Genomic DNA, 23,169 nt, shown 5'->3' with positions numbered 1-23,169 from the left:
TCTGGCAAAAAATCTTTGGCTAGCTAGCACTTCGCATTTGTCACTGTGCTGCACACCACGGCCCCTCAGATGTTCACAGCCGCTGCTAGGTTAGAGCCCACATCCTCCTGCTCCAGAGGCCACTTGAGCTAAAGGAGAATCTCTTAGGCTCTGTAAGCCCACATACAGCCAACCATTCTGCTGCTGAGTTAACATGCAGCCAGCTGTCAATTCTACCGGAGCCCAGGGTTGGTCCTTGATGGAATAAACCAATAGCCTGGATTGGATCAGCGTGTGCACTAACTCTCTCCCCACCCTTACACCGTACATGCATTCCAGAGGAGGGTGGCAATGGGATCCTCTGAAGCCCAAAATGCTGCCGTAGAACCAGGAGGCCCAACACATGGATGCAATATGTGGCCTCCCATCTCCAGGGCACAGAATGGAGAAAAAGAGTGAAAAGAAATAACTGCAGGAGTTCAATGAAGCTTAAAAGAAATCGACCTGCTCCCCATAACTCCTCTGCATTTCTCCTTCTAGAAGGGCCAGCATTACACACTAGCAAAACGAAGCCTGCTGCTGCTTGGGGCTTTGCTCTTTCATGGTCCGTGCAAGCTCTGCCACTCATGGGTCAGACCTATCTCCTCAGCAGTGAAACCAGGGGAGAAGGAAACAACCCGCCGGCAGCTCTCCCCTCTGGGCCTTAAAAAACATGAGGGTGGCCCTACCTTGAAGGAACTTCTGGACAGCTCAGTAGCTACAGACACTGCCTCACCTACTGTGGCAAGTGGAAGGCCTTAGAGAGAGTACAATTTCCACCTGTCTTGTGATGCCCCAGCAGGCTAAAGCAATACCAGCACCGATCCAAGGATGCTGATGGGCTGGAGGGAGCCCTCAACAAGCTGGTACAGACTGTGCGTGCTTCGCTGGGTGGCGGACGCTGGATGCCCCCCAATGGCTATTACTGGCAATGAGGTTTGTTCTCTGACCTCTAAGATCTTAGCCAGTTTCTTGCTGCTTTTCAGCTCCAGGGAAGCCTTGCAGATACACTCATAGCTGGCTCTGATCTCCTCTGCCTTCTCCTGCAGGGTGGTCTTGCAGTAAAGGCTTCGTAGCCGGGTTTTATATTCTGGTACTGATAACATCTGAGAAAAAAAGGGGCAACAAATTACTGGGATCACCGTTGATTAACTCCCTTCCCTCCCACTTAACATGCAGTGTTCCCCTTAATGCGGAATTTCCCTCTACTGTGAAAGAGTGCTTGCCTGCCCTCTCTCAGGTATCACTGGGTGGCAACTGTGGGTAGCTGCTGATGTTTTTAATCAGCAATAGCTTTCAACTCACTACCACAGACTGGGTTCAATGCCAGTATCCACCAGAGAGTCTATCACTAGGAAGAAACTCACAGCTGGGCAAAATTGCACAATCAAAGCTCAAGCTCAATTGTTTGGTAGCACTGATTTGTCACAATTCCCATCTATTTACATGGCAAGTGAGATTCGGGAGACCTAAGTGGCAGAGCCTGAGGTCAAAACGCTTTACTTTGGTACCTGAATGCAGGGCAGTTCACAATGCCTGGCCACATACTTATATGTCATCAGCGAAACCAAAACTCAAGAGCAGATCTGGCTATTCCACTGAACACACACCTGCCCCCCACCCCAATAGTGCTGTGCATCCAATACTAACAAGCAGATCACAGAATTCTGAAAATCCTTTCCTCTCGGCATGGTGTTCCTGGGCTGTAAGCATGAAAGCCGCTCAGAACATTGCATTATTTCCCTAAAAAAGGAGCCAGCTCTACGAAACCTACTAACCATTAAGAGGAAATGCAACCCTGGATTCTGGAACTTCCTCCCTGACTCACTTCCACCCTCCCGTCATTAAACCAGTTTTTTTAAACACCCTTCTGCCAAGAATCCCATGAGCCCTGAGTCTTGTCTCAAAAAAAACCACTGTCAAATTAGACCAGAGAAAAACTACAATTAAAACCAAGTCCAGTTAATAATCTCAGAGGTGCCAAGATGTGAGCTAATCCTCCCTGCTCAACCATGGGGATTCCCAGGTGCTCCACCTCCCTCCCTGGGTCTGCATAATGTGGGTTTAGGCTGTAGGCTCTACAGGGCTGAGACCCATGAGTGTAAAGGGCCCAGCACACTCTTGGTGCTACACAGTTTTATAACACCTGTAGCTGTTTGATTTGATGCAGGTTAGTCTATGAAACAACGTGCAATTATTCTCCTACAGCTGGCTGGATTTCCAGCAGGACCATCCCAATGACACTGCAGCACCCATGCCTTCCCCATGCCCAACCACATGGCAGCTACCTGCAGGACAAACTGGTCTGGCTCACTCAGCTTGCTGGGATTGTCCTGGTAGTTCTGGTACTGCTGGACCTCCTCTGCGTCAGGCGCGTACAGCAGGAGCTGCTTGATGTGAGAGGACTCCAGGCGGTCGCTCTCCATTGTCATGAGAATTTGGCGCAGCTCGATGTGCGAGAGCTTGAGGTGGGCTATCAGGATGGCTGGGGAGGAGGAGGAAGGGCATCAACTGGGGCAAAGGGAGGAAGCAGACTCCAAAGGCTGGTTACATTCTATGTGAATATTAGTGTCAGGGTGGACACCCCGAAGGGAAGCTCCATAGGGGCAGGAGGGCAGTCTCTTGGCCTCTCTGCTGAGACTGTTGGCAAGAGGGCCACCTGTTTTTTGTGATGTGGACACCTGCCCAACAGGAACTGGGCCGGGACAGTTCTATCTTCTCACCCGAGCCACCAAACCACCATCAGATGGTGAGAACTTTCAGTCACTACCCAGCTGGGCTGGATCGGAAGAGACTCCATTCCCGTTCCCGCCCTCTTTATCCAAAGTGCTCATTTACAAATATCAAAGTGGAAGCAATGCAGGGGATTAGCCTGGGTGACAGAGCAGAAGCCTTCATGCATGTCAGGGTCTAGTCTCCCCATGGGGCTCCCCTAGGATTAATGGGATTCAGGTGCATGATAAAGTCAGATACCTAATGGTAACATTCTGCCTTGTCCTATGCAGTGCACAGGGGATGGAGGACACCTCACAGCATTCCCATGCAGGAGCCCGGCAGAATGGTGACCTGTCACTCTACTGAATGCTAGGCTGCAGGGCCAAGCTAAGTGTCCACTTGCATTCCTTGGATTCAAGGGGGAGTGGACAAGTTGTCTGGGGTCACAGTCCAGCCCTCCCTCCTCCCCCATCTATGTGCCTGCTGGTGCCTCATCCAGAGGCAGGCTCTGGGGCAATGCACACCGATCCATACTGGAGCAGTTGTACAGATCAGCTGAGTGTGCTGCCCTCAGGTGCTTCTGGTCATGTTCTGCAGCGTCCTTTGCTTTGCACCTCCTCCCCGCCTGCCACTCTCCACAATGCAGGGAGAAAAGCCTCATTCCTGGGGCTGCCCCATTATCTGGAGCGCTATCCACCCCACTCCACGCCAGTGAGTCACAGCCCATCTTTATAGTTCTCCTTCAAGCCTTCCTCTCGTTAGCTTAAGGCTGACTGTCTCTGCTAGCCTACAAAGGACACTGTATTGCAGTGGTCTCTATTGTCCTGTACTGACCACTGCACCCAGCCAAGATGGGATGTACCTATTTATCTTTGCTCTCTTTTTACCTTTCCAGTTCTCTATACTGCCAGGTACTGCCGTTCCATCTCAGGACCTGTTTAGGGTTTTGCTTCCACTCTGACATTTTACTTACATGTGTTGTAGGCCTTTTTGTGAGACAAAATTTCAACCACGTCTTTCTTTTTAAAGGATTCAGGCAACAGAGTTGGCTCTGGAAGAGAAACTGAAAGATTTAATCAGATGTAAGGACGGGCTCAGTTGACTCCAGCACCGAGGAAACTGGGCTGAAAACAGTGAGATAATGAATGAGAGTGAGGAGACATGATGCTCTGGGCACAGGAATGGCTCCGGGAATCCTTGAATTCTGTAATTCAAAGATCTCCTGAATGGAAGACTCACGCTGAGCTGAAAAAGGTAAAACAAGAGGTGAGAGACACAGAAAAATCCCAGATTGCTCCAGAAACTTAACTGGGTGAGTTAGTACCACCTCACCCTGCCAAAAAGCCTCGCAGACCCTCCAAAACCATGTTCCCATATCAGATTTATTACCTGAGCACAGAAATCCCATTCTGGTTTTATTCTTCTCAATTCAAGTGAGTCACAGACTGCCTTTCTAATGGTTAGTCATCACTTCCTCCCACACCCAGGAGAGCAATCGGAAGTTACCCATCCACCTTCCCCCAGGAGACAGACAGGTTATCACATCCCCATGCCCCACAAGAGACAGACCTGACCTTATCCTCCTCCTCCCCCACACTCTTTTTCAGCTATGGAACTGATTTTCATTCATTAAAGGTTGCTCTGCTAGGAAGGCAGACCAGGACTCCTGAGCTCATGCTTAGAGCTCCACCTGGAGTTCTTTCTAGCCCATTCAGTGCTGTTAGGGCGGGGAGCCGAGATACAGCTGCATGAGAACCAGTAAGTGAAACTGAACATATAAAGTGAAACTGTCCAGCTGAGTTTCACAGCCCCACTTGACTGAAATGCAGACAATAAACAAACAGCATCACTGGAGAAAATTAAGGGAGATTTTAAAATAATCTCCACTTTAATAATCTGAGATGTTATTTAGTATCGTGTGGAAGAATTATTGGTAGACCACTATATATGACTTCTGTGATGACAGTGTCCCTGGAAATAGGCATTATCTCTTTGATTACTTAATTCTTTCACCATCAAGTGTTCCCTATCTGTTCTGTGTCAGCTCTGGGTTCTAGTGGCAGTATGGCTGTTCGTAAGTGGCTTACTTACTTGCAGGTTTATGAGTTCCAAAATGAAGCTCCAGGTCGAGGTATTTGACCATATCACTCAGTTTGTCATAATCTGAGTCTTCTCCAAGCTGCAGGAGGAGGAATATAGTCAGTAAGACCCTGTCCCAGGAGGAGATCTCCATGCTGCACATCCCCATTCTGTGCTGCATTTCCACCCCAAAAGCCCTAAACTATGCAGCCCCAGAATACCTAGAGGCAGGTGCATTTTTGTGGCATTTTCCTTATAACTGGGGTTTGCCCACTACAAAGCCACTGCAGACACTGGAGTCTATGTGGTCATGAATTTCTCTCTTAAAATGTCCTGGAACGGAGGTATTTTTTATATCAGAGTCTGACTACATCCCATGGGATCATTCTCTGTTCAGAAGAAAGAAAGGAACCTGGTGATTCAATCCTCCAGCATTGCTGCTTGCAGACAGTCCCACTGGAGTTAACTTAGAAGATTTTATGACATTTAAATTAAAAACAGTAACTCTTCAGCATGTTTCTTGGGCAGATATTATTTCACTAACGCATACGATGGGAATTACAGAAACCTCAAGTGCCTTTTGCATCCAAAAAAATCACTAAGCAGAAATACTTCATTCCCAGCCCCCCCAAAAGGGGAGTGAGAAACAAATGTACAGGCCGAGTACTCCAAGTTAATTCATTGAATAAAATCACTTGGGGAATAGGGATCCACATGAGAGACTGCCCAGTTGTTAATTTCTACGTTTTCTAACGCTGTTTAGGGAAGAAAGTACATGGCTTGAAATTTAAGTCTCACTGGACTCAGCTTTTTCCAAATCAATTCAAAACAACTAAAATTCACCTCAATCAAGTCAAATCCTATCATTTTAGCTGAGATAAGCAGCTGAGTTCTGTGTCACCACCAGGGGGCGAATCATAGCCTGCCTGGCACAGGTCAATAATACTGTCTAATAAACATCACTTCTGGTTCTAGCCTCTTCTCCATCTCTCCAGTTATAATGCACCCATCCCTGTGATACCTGGGTGCCATTCTTCTGCTTTCCAGCATGCTCACAATTTTTAGCACACCCCTGTTGATAAAACTGCAATTTCCTATGGCTGGTGATTGATGAAACTCCTGCTCACACTGACCAAGCCGCATGGATATAAAGGAATATTCCGCAGAGTGCGGCTGGGGCAGATCTTACTGGATATGTTTTCCAGTACTAATCACAGTTGACCCTTATGTGGTCCTTTGGGTTCTGATCCAAACAAAGCAAGGATGAAATTAAGTGAGAGGCACCATAAGAACTGCCACCTTGGGATAGATAAGTGAGTCCACCTGTTTCAGTTTCTTGCCTAAGGAGTGGCCAACCCCTAATATTCCAGGGGGAGGGAAGAACACCCCCACAGAATGCACCTGGCCTACTGGAAATGCTGCTGCACATGGGGAAATCTTCTTTCCCGACCCCTATAGTGTAGGCCTTGGAGCCTGAGATTTGATTACTTGGATTGTTACTTTCCTGATGTAGACTTCAGTACTGGACCCAATGTCATCCTGCCCTGACTGAGCCTGAGTGCTGTCATTCCAGTTGCTGGGTTCCATACGGTACCTGCCCCCAGATGGTGCCTTCCGAGTTCTCCACTTGCTCCCACCGCAGCCTTTTGACACTCATGTGGCTGGACTCGCTCCTGCGATGTACGAGGCCCCGCTGCAGCAGGGGGGGTGCACATGGCACTGGTGGGGGAGGCGGGGGAGGGGGAGGGGGAGGAACTGGGTGTAAGTGACTCCCTAGGGTCTTGGAGAGTGGGGAGGAGATATTTCTTGTGGCCTCTGAGCTCAAAGTGACTGGTCTGGAGTCATGGAACTGCGGCGGGGGCGGGGGCGGACTTAGGGGGGGTGGGGGGATGTGATCAGATAGGGTGGAGTAGGTCAGAGAGCTCCCTTCATCGCTGCTGCTGATGTACTCGCTGGCACTGCTCATGTCATTGGTGACATAGCTGCCCTGGTCGTCATGGAAACTCATCTGATTTGGGAAAAAGAGAATGTAACTACACCATGAGAAAAGCTTCTCCTCCCAGCCACTGGGCAAAACGGCCCATCAAGGTACAAGCTAAAGCTCGAGTTAGCACAACTCGTCAGCTGTTAACATGACCACTCTGTAGTGTGGACGCAGGCTAGCACCTAGGACACAATTCACTGGGGAAGAATTCACAGCTTCCTGCAGTGCAAAGAACCATGGACTGAGCCCTCACGGGAGGAGTGCAGCACCTGTGTGTGGCTGCTCTCACTCGAGCTAGGCGGACTGGAGAGCAGTAATGTAAGTTAACTCCACAGTGCAATCAGGCCCTGGGAGAGCTCCCTACCCCAGGATTGCAGTGCTTTGCTGTACAGCCCAGAACTCTCCTTCATAGTCCCCATCCAGCTACTTCTGCAGGAGCCTCCCCGAGATAGAACCACCAAGCTGCTCCCTCCTGCTCTCTGGGTGTGATGTGACCGTACCTCACTGATCGTCCCAACAGGGAACCCAACCCCTGAGCGCAGCCCTGTCCAGGTCCCCTTACTCACCTCCTCGTAGTCATTCTCGGGTGTGAGGAAGTCATCCACGATGTTGACCCTGTGTCCCAGCTGCTCACTCAAGGCATCCAGGAAGCGATCTGTGTCCCGGCTGCGTGGAGGCCTGGAGAAGGTGAAGAGCTTCTTCCGTCGAGACAGGGGGCTGAGCGCGTAGTCCATGTGCTTGGGGGAAGGGGCAGGGCTGCTGTCTAGGCTGACGTAGGGATTGGACTCTGTGCTGCTGGGGGAGGGGATGCTGCTGTGTGGGTGGTAATAGCACTGCTGGGAGGGCAAAGGATCACTCTGCCAGGAGATCGTCATCCCCGACTTCCGAACACCTGCAGGAAACAAACAGTGCTGCAGACTAGACTCCTCCAAGCCTACATCTCATTTGAAAGCAGGGCTATGAACATTTCCTGTGGTCTAACACGGATGCCTAGCCTTCACCCAGCCATGGGCCACTAGAGCAAACTGTTTGGCGCTCCAATGTCTGTGTACAATACAGCAACCTTGAAATAAAGGTGCAACCTGGAGAGATGATGGTTGCCAGCATGCAGTGATCTATCCTGATCTGAGCAGAAGCTTCTGAGATCAAACCAGAGCATGGCAACTCCCCACTCCTCCCCACTGAAGATAAAGGTCACATTCTAGAACTCTGTGGGCCCCCTTAGACTCAGAGGCTGCATCGTTGCCTTCCTTAGTATAAAAAGTTGCTGTGATGCGGTGCACACACCCAACACTGACCAAGAAGGGGTTAATTAGAGCCTCTGGGTTCCATCAACCCTGCCCCAATGCACCTGTGAGAGCTGTCAAGCCTGGAGGAAGGGTTAAAAGGGGGAAAGCCCAGCTCAGTAGTGGCTGACCAGCAGAGAGAGGGGACGTCTTGTGCTAGCTCCTTGAAAGAAGGAGTGGACGGGGCCAGGGGATATTTAGAGACTACCTGAAGGAAGGTGTGGCTGGGGCCAGGATCTACCTGTCTCTGGAGAGAGTCTCCCTGGGGGTAGGTAGGAACTGTTACACTTCACACAACTAATGTGTTTTTCTTTTGGACCTGGGAGATTGTGGTTCTTGCCCTGCCCAAGCTCTGCTTAAGGTCAGAGTATTACCAGGGGAGCCAACAGACCCTTCTCCTCCAAAGGGGATGACTGCCTGCAATAAACCTGTGTTGATTTCACCCTAATGGAGCAGTAATTTGTCATGAGACCTCAAATGACTTGATCCCGGGTGCAAAGAGAAATGTAACGTAATCCTGGGACTGCATAACTAGCACCAAACCCGCATGTTGCGGGTCATCATACCAGCTAGAGCAAATGAACTGCCTCTATCCCAAAACCAGGAGAAGGAAAGCCTCTACCTGCAGCGTTTGCCTGGTCTGGGACAGGGGGTGAATCTCTGTGTGTGGGGGCATTAGCCATCTTTCCTGCAAAGCTGCTGATCAGGCGATTTTCTAACTCTGCATAGACAGCTGACATCTGAAAGCAAAAAGAAAAAAACAACCATAAATGTCCAACTCTGGAAATGTCTGAAAACCAGTGATGTAAAAGAGGAAGGCTCTGTGTCCCATCCCTGATCCCAACTGCGCTCTATTATTGATTGCATTAAAAAATCGCCCTTTTTTAAGGAGCATTTGACACTAAGGGAAGATGGTTCCCTTTTTTCTGAATCACACACCATTCACTCTCTCTGATTAGGTTGTACCAAGGCTTTGAAAGATGCCAGTACTGGTAAAGCAACTGACTGCCAGGGTAATATGTTTAGAGAGCCGCTCTGATGAGGTGCTGAAGGGATTGTTTCTGGCATGGGAAGCAGATGCCCAGGTGATAAATGTGCATGCAGCACCCTTAGCACCCTTCCCTTGTTTATCTGCCTTCTGATGTGAACATAAAATAAAGTCAAACTGTTCTGCTGCCCTGTGAAGTCAAATTGTTACATATTCATCGAGCAAGAGCTGCCCAGGAAAGTTCTTCTCTCCCAGCCACCACTTTCCTCACAGAAAACCCACCCAAACAGCTGCACACATAGATAGCCAAGGTTCAAACCATTTTGGGGTTGGGAGTCTCTGGAAGGGATGTGCCATCACCCGCTTGCCTCTCTCCAGGTGTCAGTCGAATTGATACTTCCCCGGTGTCGCTGTGACCTGCTGGGAAGGAAAGAACTGCCAGTGATGTCCCCTGTATGAGCATCCTTTGATTTCACTGCTGCACCTGCCCACCTCTCACTAATCAGAGAACAGGGAACATCCACTCACACGAGACTAAGAGCCTGATCTCATCTTCCCTGTGGACCCAAATATCTCACTCCCTTCACCAGAACCTTTGATGCAGAACAAGGATAGTTCAGACTTTATGGACTGTACGGACCCCAAACCCTAAATGAATGGTGACATATTTCCTGCTGCACTGTGGGTAATTTGCTAAAATCTTCATTTAAATTGCCATCTACACTGTAGGATAGGGTCACCCACTAGGGAAAATATTTGTGTAGACCAGGCAAATGTGCGAAAATATTTTAATTATGACACTGAGCATAGAGACACCAGACATCACATGTGCAATTAGATGTGGCCTAGTGACTGGCATACAAGGAACAGTGGAATGCTGCCTGCATTTCAACAGCTACTCCTATGCTTGGGGGCAAGACACTTTGCCTCTCTGTGTTTATAAAATGAGGATATTAGTGTTAACCTGCCTACCTTGCTGGTGGGTTGGTGTGAGGCTTCATGTAATTTCTCACTGTTTGAAAGGTGCTCAATGTTATTATTACAGTATAATCAATAGGTTTCAGAGGGGTAGCCGTGTTAGTCTGTATTAGCAAAAACAACGAGGAGTCCTTGTGGCACCTTAGAGACTAACACATTTATTTGGGCATAAGCTTTCGTGGGCTAAAACCCACTTCATCAGTGATGCACTTTACTAGTGTTGCACAAATTTTCAGCACCAGTTGCACAGTCTTTAGTACAACATTGGAAGGAAGGAACATTACCCAGTTTGTCAATAGGTATTTCTAATGTATCCATCATAGTGCTATCAAGGCATCTTGTTACTGGAACACCAAAGATTTTCTTCTTTTTTATTAAATCCCTGGACATTTTTTCATTAGGACACTTCACCCTAGTTGTCATGTGCTGGATAACAGATGACTCCAGAATCACTGCAAATGAAAAACCCATGCCACAGATTCTGAGCTGTCACCAGAATAAAAGCAGGAGCATGAACAGTGAGAGTGAGATGAGGTAAGGGCTGGGACTCACAGGGTTATGATGGGGGAGTATGCAGATAGAACAGCTTTCCTAGGACAGCCACTCCACTAGCAACAGGCCAGCAGGCATATTCCTAAACTCATTTTCCTCTGTGCCAAATGTGTCAGAATCAGGGTGTTTTTTCTGCAGTTGCCATTAATAGCTGGACTTTGTCCATTCAGAGCAAATGGGTCAAAGTCAGACCTGGTGTGAGTGGGTGGCACACCACGGCTTTCTCTGGAGATGTGCCTGCTTGCACCAGGGTTGAATTTGGCCCTAGATGTGGAGATAAAAATATTTGGGCTGAAAGGAATGTAAATCTCTCCATCGGCTCTTTAACATTTGGAAAGAGTTAAAGACAGGGATTAGAAAGAGTTTCCTCCCTGGCAGTCACTCACCCGTGTTTCTAAATGGAACTGGGAGTCTGAGCCTGCTCTCGGGAGAAGTGGCCACGGTGGCCAATCAAACCATTAACCTCAGGCCAAAGAACCAGATCAGCCATAATGGAGAGATGGGCTGCAACTCAAAGCTGGGCAAATCAGTGTAACCAAAACCTCTAACTGAGTTCAAACACTGTCAGTCCTTCCCACCCTGAAGCATTATTGCTCATGGTCAGAGGAGTCCCAGGGGCATCTTACTTCCTGCTGGACCTGGAGGGGTTAAAATACAGCCAAGGGACAGATCCCCATCCCATTCCATGCCTTTGTGCTATAAAAGGACACCCAGATGGAGTAGAGCCAGCATCCAGGTGTGTGTTGGGGCAGAGGGGACATGGCTGGAAAACCTTGTACTCCAGTGATCCTGGGCCAGCCGCATGGCCCCAATAGCTTATGCATAATGCCACCTTTGCTCCCCTTCTTGGGGACTGGAATCCTGGGGTCCTCACTCAGTCCTCAGGCAAAGTACCCATTGCCTTCAATAAAGCTTGCCTGAGTAAATGCTGAGTAAGGCCTTTAGGCTTTGGGCCACCGAAATCAATAGGTAAAACACCTGAGCAAGACCTGAGTAAAATCTAGAGAAGGAATTTAGGATTTGCAGCTCAATAGGCAGAAATTCACCAGGCACCCTGCAAATCCAGCAGGTGTGGGTAGCTTGGGTGACATTCAAAGAGGCCCCTGTGTTTTTGAGTGTTCATCTGAATCTCTGGCACTTTTGCCACTCCTCACTAGCAATAAATAGCAGGCAGGCTGATACCATCCTCCAGTTTAGATTCTTTGTCATACTGACCTAGAAACCCCTTTTTGAACAAGTGGTTTGTACAATAAAGACAGCTGGAAATCTGCTGGGTATGGGTTATTCCCACCAGTCTCCTTTCGGTTTGGGACTAGTTCACTCTCAATATTATTAGGACAACAGGTCACGCTTCCCTCCTGCTCTGGTTTTTCAGAAGGGCAACTGAGGACAATATTCCTAACCTCACAGCTGCCAAATATCTGTCTGGAATCTGAGGCTTCCCTCTGGCTAATGCAGTTGTCTTGGATTCCATGCATTAATATCAGGCACAGGAAATCCCCCTCAACAGCAGGTTACTGGATTCTCCCAGTAGAAATGTCTTCTAACTGGCGGCTCTGACAGCATCCTCCTTTGACAGCTCAGTAACACTACAGTCCCTGTTAATGGTGACAAGTTCATATGAAGACCTAGGTTCCCATTTCTAAACGCCCCATTATCCCCCTGTTAGAGGCACAGGAGGCTATTACGTCAGAGGTACATGGCTGGTTATGGTGAGTCGCATGGTACTGAGAAACCGATGAGTGAGAAAGCGCCGCAGGCAGACTTCTATTCCACGCTGGGTGCCAGCTGCTAAAGGGACGTGGATTGGCTGTGACTGCCCGTCAAACTATCAAGAGGGATCTGGCAGAGAACTGAGGTGGGAGGATGGAACCAGCAGCAGTGTAATGCTCTCCTGGGGAGAGCTGCAGGGGTTTCAGGATGTTGGAAGAGGCCCTGCAGGAAGGTTAGAAGACTGTGGCTTACCAGTGGGAGGGAGAATGAGGTGTTTGTGGAGGACAGAAGGAAGGCTATATCTATCCCTCAGTGCAGTTTGCGCACTGAGAGCAGCTGGACGGGTTAACGAGCCAGGACCCCCTTCAGAACCAGCGTTTGTGGTCCTGGGGGCTTTCCAAACACCATTTTAGGTGTGAACGTGGGGAAGTCTGGACAAGCAATGATGAGATCTAGAAAGAACTATGGATCCAGACAGACAGAAGTGAGCCTCATCCCTTAATGCTGCAGCAAGACTTATCCCTGGAAGAGCCCCGGGGCGGAATGTGCAGAATGGTTTAGATTATTGCTAATCCACTGGCCTGGCAGCCCACTGTAATTCTCCCTGGCTGTCCCTCTAAACAATGTTAGGGATCCTGAATAAATAACTTACAGGCTCAGCCCAGGCAGCTTTCACATTAGGACTTTCTGATGTTAAACAGTTTGTTCCTTGTCGGAACAAAAGTGGATTTGCTGCCAAGGGCTGTGAGCCTGACTCTCTGCTAGCTTGTACCTAGTGCTGCTATTGAGACCAGTGTCAAATCAAGGACTGGGCCAGAACAACAGCTAGAAATCCTGACTCTTGGGTCTGCATCTTAACAACCAGGCCCGCTGGGCCCAGGATAAATGGGAAACAGCCGCAGGAGCTCTCCAAAGGGAATCTTCATAGAGCAATAAATGACCTACCTCCTGTCCCACCTTCCTCAAGGCCTCGCGTTCGAATGCTTCCCCGACATCCTGAGGCCCTTCGAACCGAAGTCCGGGGCCGTTCCTCTGCCTCTGGCTCTGCTGCAGCTGCAAAGAGACTTGATAAGTTACCATGTGTCTTTGCAAGATGCACTGGCTCCCAGTGCTCCTCACTTACCATCTTCCTATTCATCACAGAGGAACAACCCCAGGGACATTCAGGTTTGCAGCTGCCGTTGACCACAAAGTTCTGTGAGCCTGAAATCCCACCCCCCACATGGGGACAGGATCCCAGCCTATATGGCTCATCAGGAATGACTCTAGAGGGAAACAGTCAACCTTCTCTTTCTCCGCCCTCTAGGAATGGGCTCCTGGCATGCAAAGCAGTCTGTACTGCAGTGCTGCAATGCAGGGTGTAAGAAGAATTCTCCAAAACCACATGGTTGATGCTGGTGTTGGGTAAAATAATCTTAGCATTACATCAGAACCTAGAGGCTATGGTGTTCAGTGCCTGGCAGGTAGGCACTCAGACAGACATCCATGAAACATTACCACAGTGGAGACGACCATTTGGTTTGGAACCAGATCAAATGAAGAGCTGCCCCAAATCTGGGGAGGTCTGGCCTTCATGTTCCCAAACATGGGTATGCACACACTGTACCAGAGTACATGGAAAGTCACGTGAGCACAGACTGACCTTTTATGGAAGGGAGTACATCCATCACTTCCTAATTGTAAGGTCTGAATACCAGGAACTCCTGGTTTTAATCCTGCCTCTGAAACTATGTGGCCTTGGGTAAGTCACTTCCACACCCTGTGCTTCACCTCCCTCATCTGTAGAATAGGACCAGTAACGCCAACTCCTTGTAGCTTATTCTTAAATTACTATCTGTAAAATGCTTTGAAGATGAAAAGTGATGTGTACGTGTCAAACAGTATTATTAATCCACTCAGAAGCCCAAGCTCACATCAAATGACCTGAAGTAGATACATATCTAATCTAACCATATACACGGGGGAAAGGACTAACCTTAGAATAGCATCACCTGTAAAATACATATATGTGCATGAAAAAGAGTACATACATGTACAGCGGGCACAATTACATGTTTGTAGCACATTTTACTTGTGCAACTTAAATACCTATGTTTGAAAACTGCACTCATAGAATAGGAAAGGATGACCCACTCTCTACCAGTGTTAAAATAAATTAAAACAGGCAACTGAAATCAAGACTTCAAATCTGTCTCCTGACATGATTCGGATGTTAATAATAATATCATTTAAAGTTTTCATTTTGAATATCAGGGCCCAGCTGCTTGGAATGCTCATGTAAAAATATGAACGTTTGCCCACTTATTCTGAATGCACAAACGCAGTCATGTTAATTGTATGTGCAAATTAGGTGAGCAAATACACAAGCATTTTTGCATGCTCAATTCAGAACATTTGTGCCTACACTGCAAGAGCTGGTTGCCCCTACACAAATGACTTTTCCTTTGTAAACAGATTGTGTAAAAAAAAAAGTATGTCTAAACAAGTCCTCCCCTTCTTCAAATTGAAAACTCTTTCCTGCAGTTTTAGCCATGTTTAAAATAAACTTATCAGCAAAATGTAAATGGTTTAAAACCCAGGAATTTAAAAGTAATTAACAAATCTAGATACAAAGATTAAAACCTTTCATTCTAAATTTACCCTCTGCCTTTTTGCTGTCTGATTGTGAAGCACATAATCCACAGCAAACCATAGTTGGTTTGTATGTTGCCACAGCAACAACAGATAGTGACAAGTAAGAAAAGGTAGGTGCAGACTCCTTCACTGCAGGATGCAATGTGATTTGCTAATGCCACCCTAAATCTCTGTGATAGAACAAAACCTCCTAGGCAGAGGCTGGAATCAAGCATGTTTCTTACTTTCTTTGTGTGATCTTTGATGGGCCTTAATTTTAACTGAACCCTAATTGTAGACATTTATTTATGCCACATGTTGGTGACATCAGGGGAGAAATTGCATCCATTAGGCAGCTCTTCGACTGTCTCAGATGCATTTTTAAGACAACCTACCACAAAAATATTTTTCTTTCTTTCCCCCAAAATGTGGAGTTTCCTCCCAAAATTACACTGGTCCAAGGTGCAGGAAGAGCAGCCTTCAGTCCTGGACCAATCCCAGGTTTAAAGATCAATATCTCATGAATGATCAGGGCTAGAAACAGAGAGTCCTGATTCTGCACTGTCCTGTACCCTGGATAGTCATTTACATATGTGCAAAGTGGATGTACAACACTGCCATTCTGATCAGGTAGAATTTTACACCCAGTCTTCACAGGTGTGAGTGACTATACAAGGTGCAAGGCAGGGGAGAATCAGGCCCCGGAACTCTGTCCCATTCAAGAAAGGCTGGCAAGCCACCCTTTCCTATGAGAATTCACCACTTTTTTCGAGCCCTAGCACAACACAAGATATTCAACCTAACCTCCAGTAATCTTAAGCTGCTCTTGACAATGTGATAACATGCAACAAGACCCAATCCCCAGGGAAGTCATGAGACACAGCGTGCACATGTCAGAGTACAGGAGCTTTCCTCTCACCTGCCACTGACTTGTAACCAAGGAACCTGGCAATCTTTTGCTGGCAGTGCTCCTGCTCTTCGTATGTCAATAGCTGGTAGATAAACTGCCAAATGACCTGCTTGACTGGTGTGTCCAGCACGGGGTACACATCCACTATGAGAGTATCGATGTTCCTGCACAGTTGAAAAGAGAAGGCAAGACAATGATCACCTACTTTTGCTGCAGTATTCCTTCCCATGAAAACTCCCTTTTTGTTTCATCTCTTTCTGTCCTATATCTAACTTAGATTTTAGCTCCTGTAGGCAGGGGCTTGTCTCTTATTTGTCTGTGTAACTGTACTGGGCCCTTTATAAGCAGGCACTGCCAGCCCATTTGGCACTGGTACTTGACTCTTTAAAGCAAAAGAATTCTGGGAAATGTAGTTCTGCAGCAGTCCCAGAGCATGTGACTCAAGGACCATGTGATGGCCAGGCTATAAAAAGTACTGCTCTTTGGTCAGTGTGAGGATGAGATAAGACCTAAGGCTAATCCCCTTTGGAGCTAAGGAAGCAGGCTTCTACAGACTACTGGAAAGGGCCTGGGAGGAGGCCTAGAGATAGGTGGAAGAAGAAGGAGAACCCCCAGGGAAAGGTAAGATTTGGTCAGGCAGTAAGTAGGAAGTGGCCCAGGGCAAAGTGAAGCCGGGGGTTCTGAGTGGAGAAGACAGCCACTGCATAGTTAAGACCCTTAAGCTGCAGCCTGCAGTGAAGGCTGGACTGGGTCTCCCCAATGGTGCCATGTAAAGATGGTGTAGAAATCTCTACACCAAGTGGGAAAGGATTGTTAAGCCTCAGAGAGGACTGATAAACGGATTGACTGTTTAGCCTGAAAAGGGCAACCTTGCATCAATGGAAGGGAACTCTCTATGTAGGGCCAGATTCTGCTTTCTGTGATGCAGATTTAAATCAAGAGTAATGTCCCTGATTTCTTAAGAGCCAAGACTGTATTTTGCATGTGGTAGCAAAGAATTCCCGGGTAAAAGGATTAAGATACTAGTCCATCCCAGTGCAGTGGTCACCTGAGAAATGGAAGCTGTTTATATTAGTGGGAAACCACAAAGATGAGGAAGCAGCACAAAGTTACCCAAACTTTTCTTGAACCTCACAGAAGCTTGAAGGTTCATTTCCAGCTTTGAGCAAAGGCCAAGAATGCTCATTATTCTGGCTACCTACATCTCTGGCACAGCACCTGAGACAATCATACTTTGTTCATCTCAAACACATGTTCCATTCAAGGATCTTCAGGGGGTTTATCAGCATTAAGTAATGAGCCCACCCTATTCCCCTGTGAGGTAGATACTACCCCTATTTTACTAATGGGCTGGCCAGTCTTTGAGGTGAAGTGAATCATTCAGCAAATTGGTGGCAGAGTTGAAAACAAAACTTGGGAGTCTTGGCTACCAGTCATCTGCACTGGCCTCCCGAGGGATGCTGAGAACTGAAGCAATGTATGTTCCTGGCTTGCCATTTGCAGTCCTCAATACAATCAATCATTGTCCGAGACGGAGACACTGGGATTATAACGTCTGGCATGTTAGTCGGTGACAGGCAGTGTTCTATCGTACAGTTCTGACCTTTCCAATGTTTTAGCATGTAACTGAGTAGCTAATTCTGTTTTGCTGTGCCTCATTTTCAGACAACCTATAGTTTCAGGCAAACTATACACAAACAAAATCAAATGAGAACATAGGAGGTGCCACAGCTGATCCAACCACTAGTCCACCAAGTCTAGCTCCCTCTCTCTTGCAGTGGCGTATAGCTGGTGTATCCGAAGGACCAAGCCTCAGGTGAATGCAGCACCTGAGAGAGGAAGTGTTAGGCTTTGTCTACACTAGGCACCTTTTAGCCACACGGCTGTGCAGGTACAGGCATGCAGTGTAGCCACTGTTTGACAATAGGAGAGAGCTCTCCTGCTGACAAAATATTTTCACCCCCAATGAGCAGCGGTAGCTTTGTGGGCAGGAGCACCTGCTCTTTTCATCGACAAAACTTTTGTCTTTCGGGAGGGGAGGAGGGGGTTAAAACCTCTAAATGACAAAAGTTTTGTCATTCAGTTGCCAATGTAGACAAAGCCTTAGACTCATTACTTTTAATATCTATGGGCACAATCCTGCTGCCACTGAAGACAAGGGCAAAACTATAATGTAAGTAGGATCAGGCCTATAGGCTGCAAAACTGCATCTTGTTAATGACCGGCACTGAAACAAAATGCAGAATACAACATCCTCTGCTCCATCAGGGAGTGCATGACTGGGGAATCTATACAGAACTGTTCTTGCCTCATGAGAATTCAAAGCAACGAATGCTGCTTAATCGGGGCAGGATTAGCACAATCTGTGTTTAAGGAGGGCTCATTCAGCCAGTGCCAAGGTGCTAAAAGCTATCTAATCAGGTGTGGAATTCTGAGCTCTGAGACACTGCCAAGTAGGGACCTGATCCTGCACTTCCTGATGTAGGCGGTAATGCTCCCATTGATTTTAGTGTGTGCAGCATCATGCCCTGAAGGTGGTGAAGAAATGAAGGAGAAGTGCTATGAACAGTGCTGTTATTGGTGCATTTGTATTTAGTAGCTTATACCACCATGGACAGTCCTTCATCTTCCATGGAGCTAAATGCTGAAAGCTTCCCTCAGAACTCCCAGTGAAATCAATGGGCCAGTCAGCTCCCTACTCCTTTTGTACTCAGTCCTTACTCAGGCAAAGCTCCCAGCGAAGTCAGCAGGAGTTTGCCTGACTTCTCTGGGTAGGAGCTCTGGATTTGGCCACTGGCATTTACACCTGTAAACTTTCCATAGTAACTAATATCCAGTAGAAGGGAGAGGGGAGCCAGGCTGCTTTTCCCAATGAATGCCAAGGCTCTAAGAAAGATGGTCCTGAGCAGCCCATCCGGGGATATTATCACTCCTAATATCCAAATGTCAGGCCTGCTGATGGCTTTATCAGCACTGTATGAAAAAGATTAAGGGTCAAGGGTGGAAAACAAGTGCATTATTGAAGTTCTCAATGCCTCCATAAGATCAGTTTCAAGGCCTGCAGCAGGGCAGAGAGGATGTGTTCAATTACAGGAAGAAAAGTTTGCCAGCGGGAGGCATTCTTGTGCTAAGGCCAAGGGAACACATTAGCCAAAATGCTGAAAGGAGCAATAAGAGAGGCATAAAACACAATGAAAATTAAACAAAAGGGGCTGACTGTAAGAACAGGACATGCTGTTGGCTCAGGGTCTGTCCAGGCAGCCAGAGACCCCTAGCTGCATGAAAAGAACAAGGTAATTTTTATGTTGGATTAAGGGGCAATTATGGGTGAATCTCAAAAGGTAATAGGTTTGGATGATTCCCTGACCCCTCAGTGGGTTGGGCATCTGGCCAGATGGGGCTTTCCACCCTGTTATCTTAATGGTTTCTCTGATGGATATGTACAGGGTAGGCATGGAATACAGATCAGTACCCCAGTGGGTGCTCATCACTTGTGGGAGAAGGGAAACTGCACCTCATGTTGCCTCCCAGCACCCTTTTCTAGCTGCTCATAAACAGCAGCCCTGAATATCTCAGTAGGGGAGCAATGGCCACATCTCCTCATCCAGAGTGACAGTCACTGGGATACAGGGCCTCGCGGATAGTTGGGGAACATAGCCAAGAAAGTAAGGACATTTCAGTTGAATCCTTTACAATGTTCTGGGAAGATCCCTTCCAGGCCTTATAACAACTCAAAGAATCCATCCCAGGTTTACTCTGGGACCAGGCATAATGGGAAAGAACAAAGAGTTTCGGGCTTGATCCTGCAAGGTGCTGAGTGACTTCAACTCTAATTGAAGTCAGTGGGCATTGAGGGTGCTCAGCATCTTATAGGATCAAGTCCTTAAGCACCATAATCAGTACAGTGCAGGTATCTAGGCAATGCTGATATGGTCAATAAAGCTAATGTCTGTTCCAATCACAGAATCATAGAAGATTAGGGTTGGAAGAGAACTCAGGAGATTATCTAGTTGAACCCCCTGTTCAAAGCAGGACACCAACTAAATCATCCCAGCCAGGGCTTTGTCAAGCGGGACCTTAAAAACCTCTAAGGATGGAGATTCCACCACCTCCCTAGGTAACCCATTCCAGTGCTTTACCACCCTCCTAGTGAAATAGTGTTTCCTAATATCCAACCTCGACCTCCCCCACTGCAACTTGAGACCATTGCTCCTTGTTCTGTCATCTGCCATCAATACCAAGGTTCAGTGCTTTGATTCAAGAAGCAGATTGTAATCAGGGACACCACTACCACCACCACAACCAACTAAAGGAATACAGCATTGAATAAGTTACCGATGCTGGAAGAAGCCTTCTAGTGATTTGCAGATGATGTAGCGCTCAGGTGGTGTCAACAGACGTTCCAGCTGCTGATTGAAGGTCCTTCCTTGGATCTTGATGCTAGAGGGAAGTATCTCTGCCACCCACTGCAGGGAGGTGAGGGCTGAGGAGGGGTTCGGGGAGTCAGCAGACTCAGAATCTGCAGCACATGGGCACAAAGGAAAGAGATTATTAAATGGATAAAGAACAGGAGGCAACAATGAATCTTAGCATCAGATTTAGGCATCAGAATCCAGTTTCAGCCCCAGTACCTCTGAGGGAATCTGCACTCCAGCATGAAGAGGGGAAGTGATTTAAAGAGCTGGGAATGATTGCAGCCAAGTCTGTTGTGAAAAGACAAGAAGGGAGTCCACCAACACCTATCCCTGTAACTACAAGGAATTTCTTCCCTTGGAGAAGAAAAACTATCAAGGCCAAAGGGTCTCTAGCCTTTAAAACAAACCTATGAAAAAAAAAAAAAAAACACTAATGTGCATGGCCTTAAAGCTGTATCCGACAATCCTCAAAACCTTCTGTCCTCATTTAATTAACTATTCCACTTTTACGTATACTCAGACAAAACTCCCATTAACTTCAATGGGAGCCTTGCCTGAACAGACTTCCAAGAACAGGTTCAATCTTTGTGTCTCTGATCCCTGTATACCTGCAGCTTAGAATCCAGGATGCCTGGGCAATCGGTTTTTTTATCAGTAGGAAGGACTCTGATAAGGCCAGATCAGCGAGGTAATGCAGAGTGTGTGAATTATGAGTGGGAACCCACCAAGGCCGATATTAAAAGGAATGTGTAAGGGAGCATATGTGCATCTTTGTCTCAAAATAAACAGACCTAACAGACTAATTTACAAAAACACTTCAGCCACTGAAAAACAACGTGGTGAACAGGATACTTTAGCTCGTCAGAAGAAGATACTCTGGCTGAATCACAGCTTATCATTAACCTTGCCATTCTCAAATGTGCTGAACCAATATAAACAGAATAAACTGTCATGGAGCTTCTATTGTTTCAATAGGCCTGAAATTTAATCCGTACAAAGAGACTTTTAGACCTTTCTCTGCTCTTTTGTACGTGGTTTACGTCTTCTCATGAGTCATATTTTCTAAAGTGAAGGATTCTTTTTAAGAATAGCAAATATACACAAAATCATATACTTTCTTTTTCTAGAGAACCTTCTGCTGAGAATCTCAAAGCACTTTACAAACATTAATGTACTTAGCCCTCGCAACATCCTCTTTGAGTGCAGTACTTCAAATGTTATACTTGGGTACACTGAGGCACAAAGAGGTCAAATTACTTTGCCACAGTCACGCTGTACTGCTCCTACCACTGAAGTACAGACACCTCTGGAGTGGGACACAGCAGCTGTTTAACAGTGCACAGCAATACTTCACAACTGTTTGAGACAGCAAATAAAGAAAATTGTATCCAACAGAACCTAGAAAGGGAATTTAGGGCTGCAAAATGTAATTACCCAAGTAGGCATTTGGCAAGGCACCAGAACTAAAAACCAGACACTTTTTTTGAGAGGAAGGATGGTCCAGTGGTTAGTGCACAAGCCTAGGCATTCCAGGTTCAATTCCCTGCTCCGCCACAAACTTTCTGTGTGACCTTGGACAAGTCACTTAGCCTCTTTGTGCCTCAGTTCCCCATCTGTGATGATAGCACTGCCCTCCCTCACCGGGGTGCTGGGAGAATAAATCCAGTAAAGACTGTAAAGTGCATTGGGATCTACTGATGCAAAGTGCTATGTAAGAAATAGGTATTATTTTTTATTATTATTATTATTATTATTATTTGTTATTATGTAGCCAGGATTCCAGTTTTCCTTCTCATCCAAAAGACAGCACCTTCAGCAGCACCGAGCCCCTAACACTCGGCTCTAGAATGGATTCAGTAGTGAGGGAAAGGGAACAGTGCCATTCATGGAATCCCAATAGTATTTCCTGGGGCTAGGAGTTCCTTGGCAGCATTCCAACAAAATACTGACCGAGCCTGCCCTTACTTGGCTTAGGAAATGATTTAGGGCTTGTCTACAATGTGCCAAAGTACAGATGATGGGCGTGTGAAGTGCAGAACACACCACAGTGCTGTGCTCTAACTGGCCCAAGTGCATGCTGCTGGCATGAACTAAAATGTTTCTAGTTCATGTTACTGTACTCCTGTTTGAAAGAGGACTACGTTAATGCGCCTTTTAGTTTACGCCAGCAGCAGCCACACAGGGTAGTTAGAGCGTAGCACTTTGATGCACTCTGTGATTACACCCCCCCCCCCCCCCCCCCCCGCCCACAGTCCACATTGCAGTGCAGTGTAGACATCGCTTCAGTCACCTATACATTGTGGGCCAAGCTCTCCTCTCCGCTGCACTGAAGTCAATGGAGTTGTTCTGGTGAAACACTAGAATTTGCCCCATATGTTCCGATGACTCTGACATTCTTACCAACAAGTACACAAGTTACACAGGATAAATTATTCATGAACACAGCAGAGTTACATTAAATAAGATGTACAAAATTACATATTCAACAACATATGCACAGGTGTGTTCATTTAGTCATATACACACACAGGCTTTGAACGCAGGTCATTCTAAAGGGCCAGCCCAGAAAACTAACAGCAGTACGGTGATCCCTTGGATAGCTGTGTGGGGCTGAGACCAAGCTTGCTCCCTCAAGACTGGCAGCAGCAACTCTGACTGCAGAGGAAGAATGCTCAGCTGTTGGGGGAGGAACTACCTTTCCTCGTTGTCCAGTGACTCTCCGGCTAACGCAGGAGCAGTGTCAGGCTCAAGCCAACATGCGAAATTTGATGGGGAGCATAGGAGAAACCCGGCAGATTCCTTCACCAGGTTTAGTGGTTTGAACGATAGTCATCTCCACCCCACCAGCAGCCCCACCATGCACTGACATGGCAAATTCAAGAGTGAACTCCAGGTTTTCCGTTCTGTCTACCTGTTGT

The 23,169-nt window shown here is 47.1% G+C and overlaps 1 protein-coding gene across 1 annotated transcript in view; it reads right to left on the bottom strand.

The window, feature by feature from the left end:
- Nucleotides 1-23,169, bottom strand: part of GRID2IP (Grid2 interacting protein) — a 98,383-nt gene that overhangs the window by 10,336 nt on the left and 64,878 nt on the right. Inside the window, exons 8-18 of the mRNA XM_054043166.1 lie at nucleotides 20,172-20,355; nucleotides 15,846-16,000; nucleotides 13,259-13,366; nucleotides 9,390-9,487; nucleotides 8,705-8,822; nucleotides 7,363-7,688; nucleotides 6,407-6,820; nucleotides 4,825-4,912; nucleotides 3,707-3,784; nucleotides 2,307-2,503; nucleotides 969-1,124 (exon numbers count right to left, since the gene is read on the bottom strand). Coding sequence (XP_053899141.1) covers nucleotides 969-1,124; nucleotides 2,307-2,503; nucleotides 3,707-3,784; nucleotides 4,825-4,912; nucleotides 6,407-6,820; nucleotides 7,363-7,688; nucleotides 8,705-8,822; nucleotides 9,390-9,487; nucleotides 13,259-13,366; nucleotides 15,846-16,000; nucleotides 20,172-20,355 — 1,922 coding nt within the window. The remainder of the gene's footprint in view (nucleotides 1-968; nucleotides 1,125-2,306; nucleotides 2,504-3,706; nucleotides 3,785-4,824; nucleotides 4,913-6,406; nucleotides 6,821-7,362; nucleotides 7,689-8,704; nucleotides 8,823-9,389; nucleotides 9,488-13,258; nucleotides 13,367-15,845; nucleotides 16,001-20,171; nucleotides 20,356-23,169) is intronic.

This window comes from Malaclemys terrapin, chromosome 10 (genome assembly GCF_027887155.1).
Source record: "Malaclemys terrapin pileata isolate rMalTer1 chromosome 10, rMalTer1.hap1, whole genome shotgun sequence".
Classification (NCBI taxonomy): domain Eukaryota; kingdom Metazoa; phylum Chordata; order Testudines; family Emydidae; genus Malaclemys; species Malaclemys terrapin.
The sequence above is the reverse complement of the archived record's forward strand: the minus strand, read 5'-3'. Positions and strand labels throughout refer to the sequence as shown.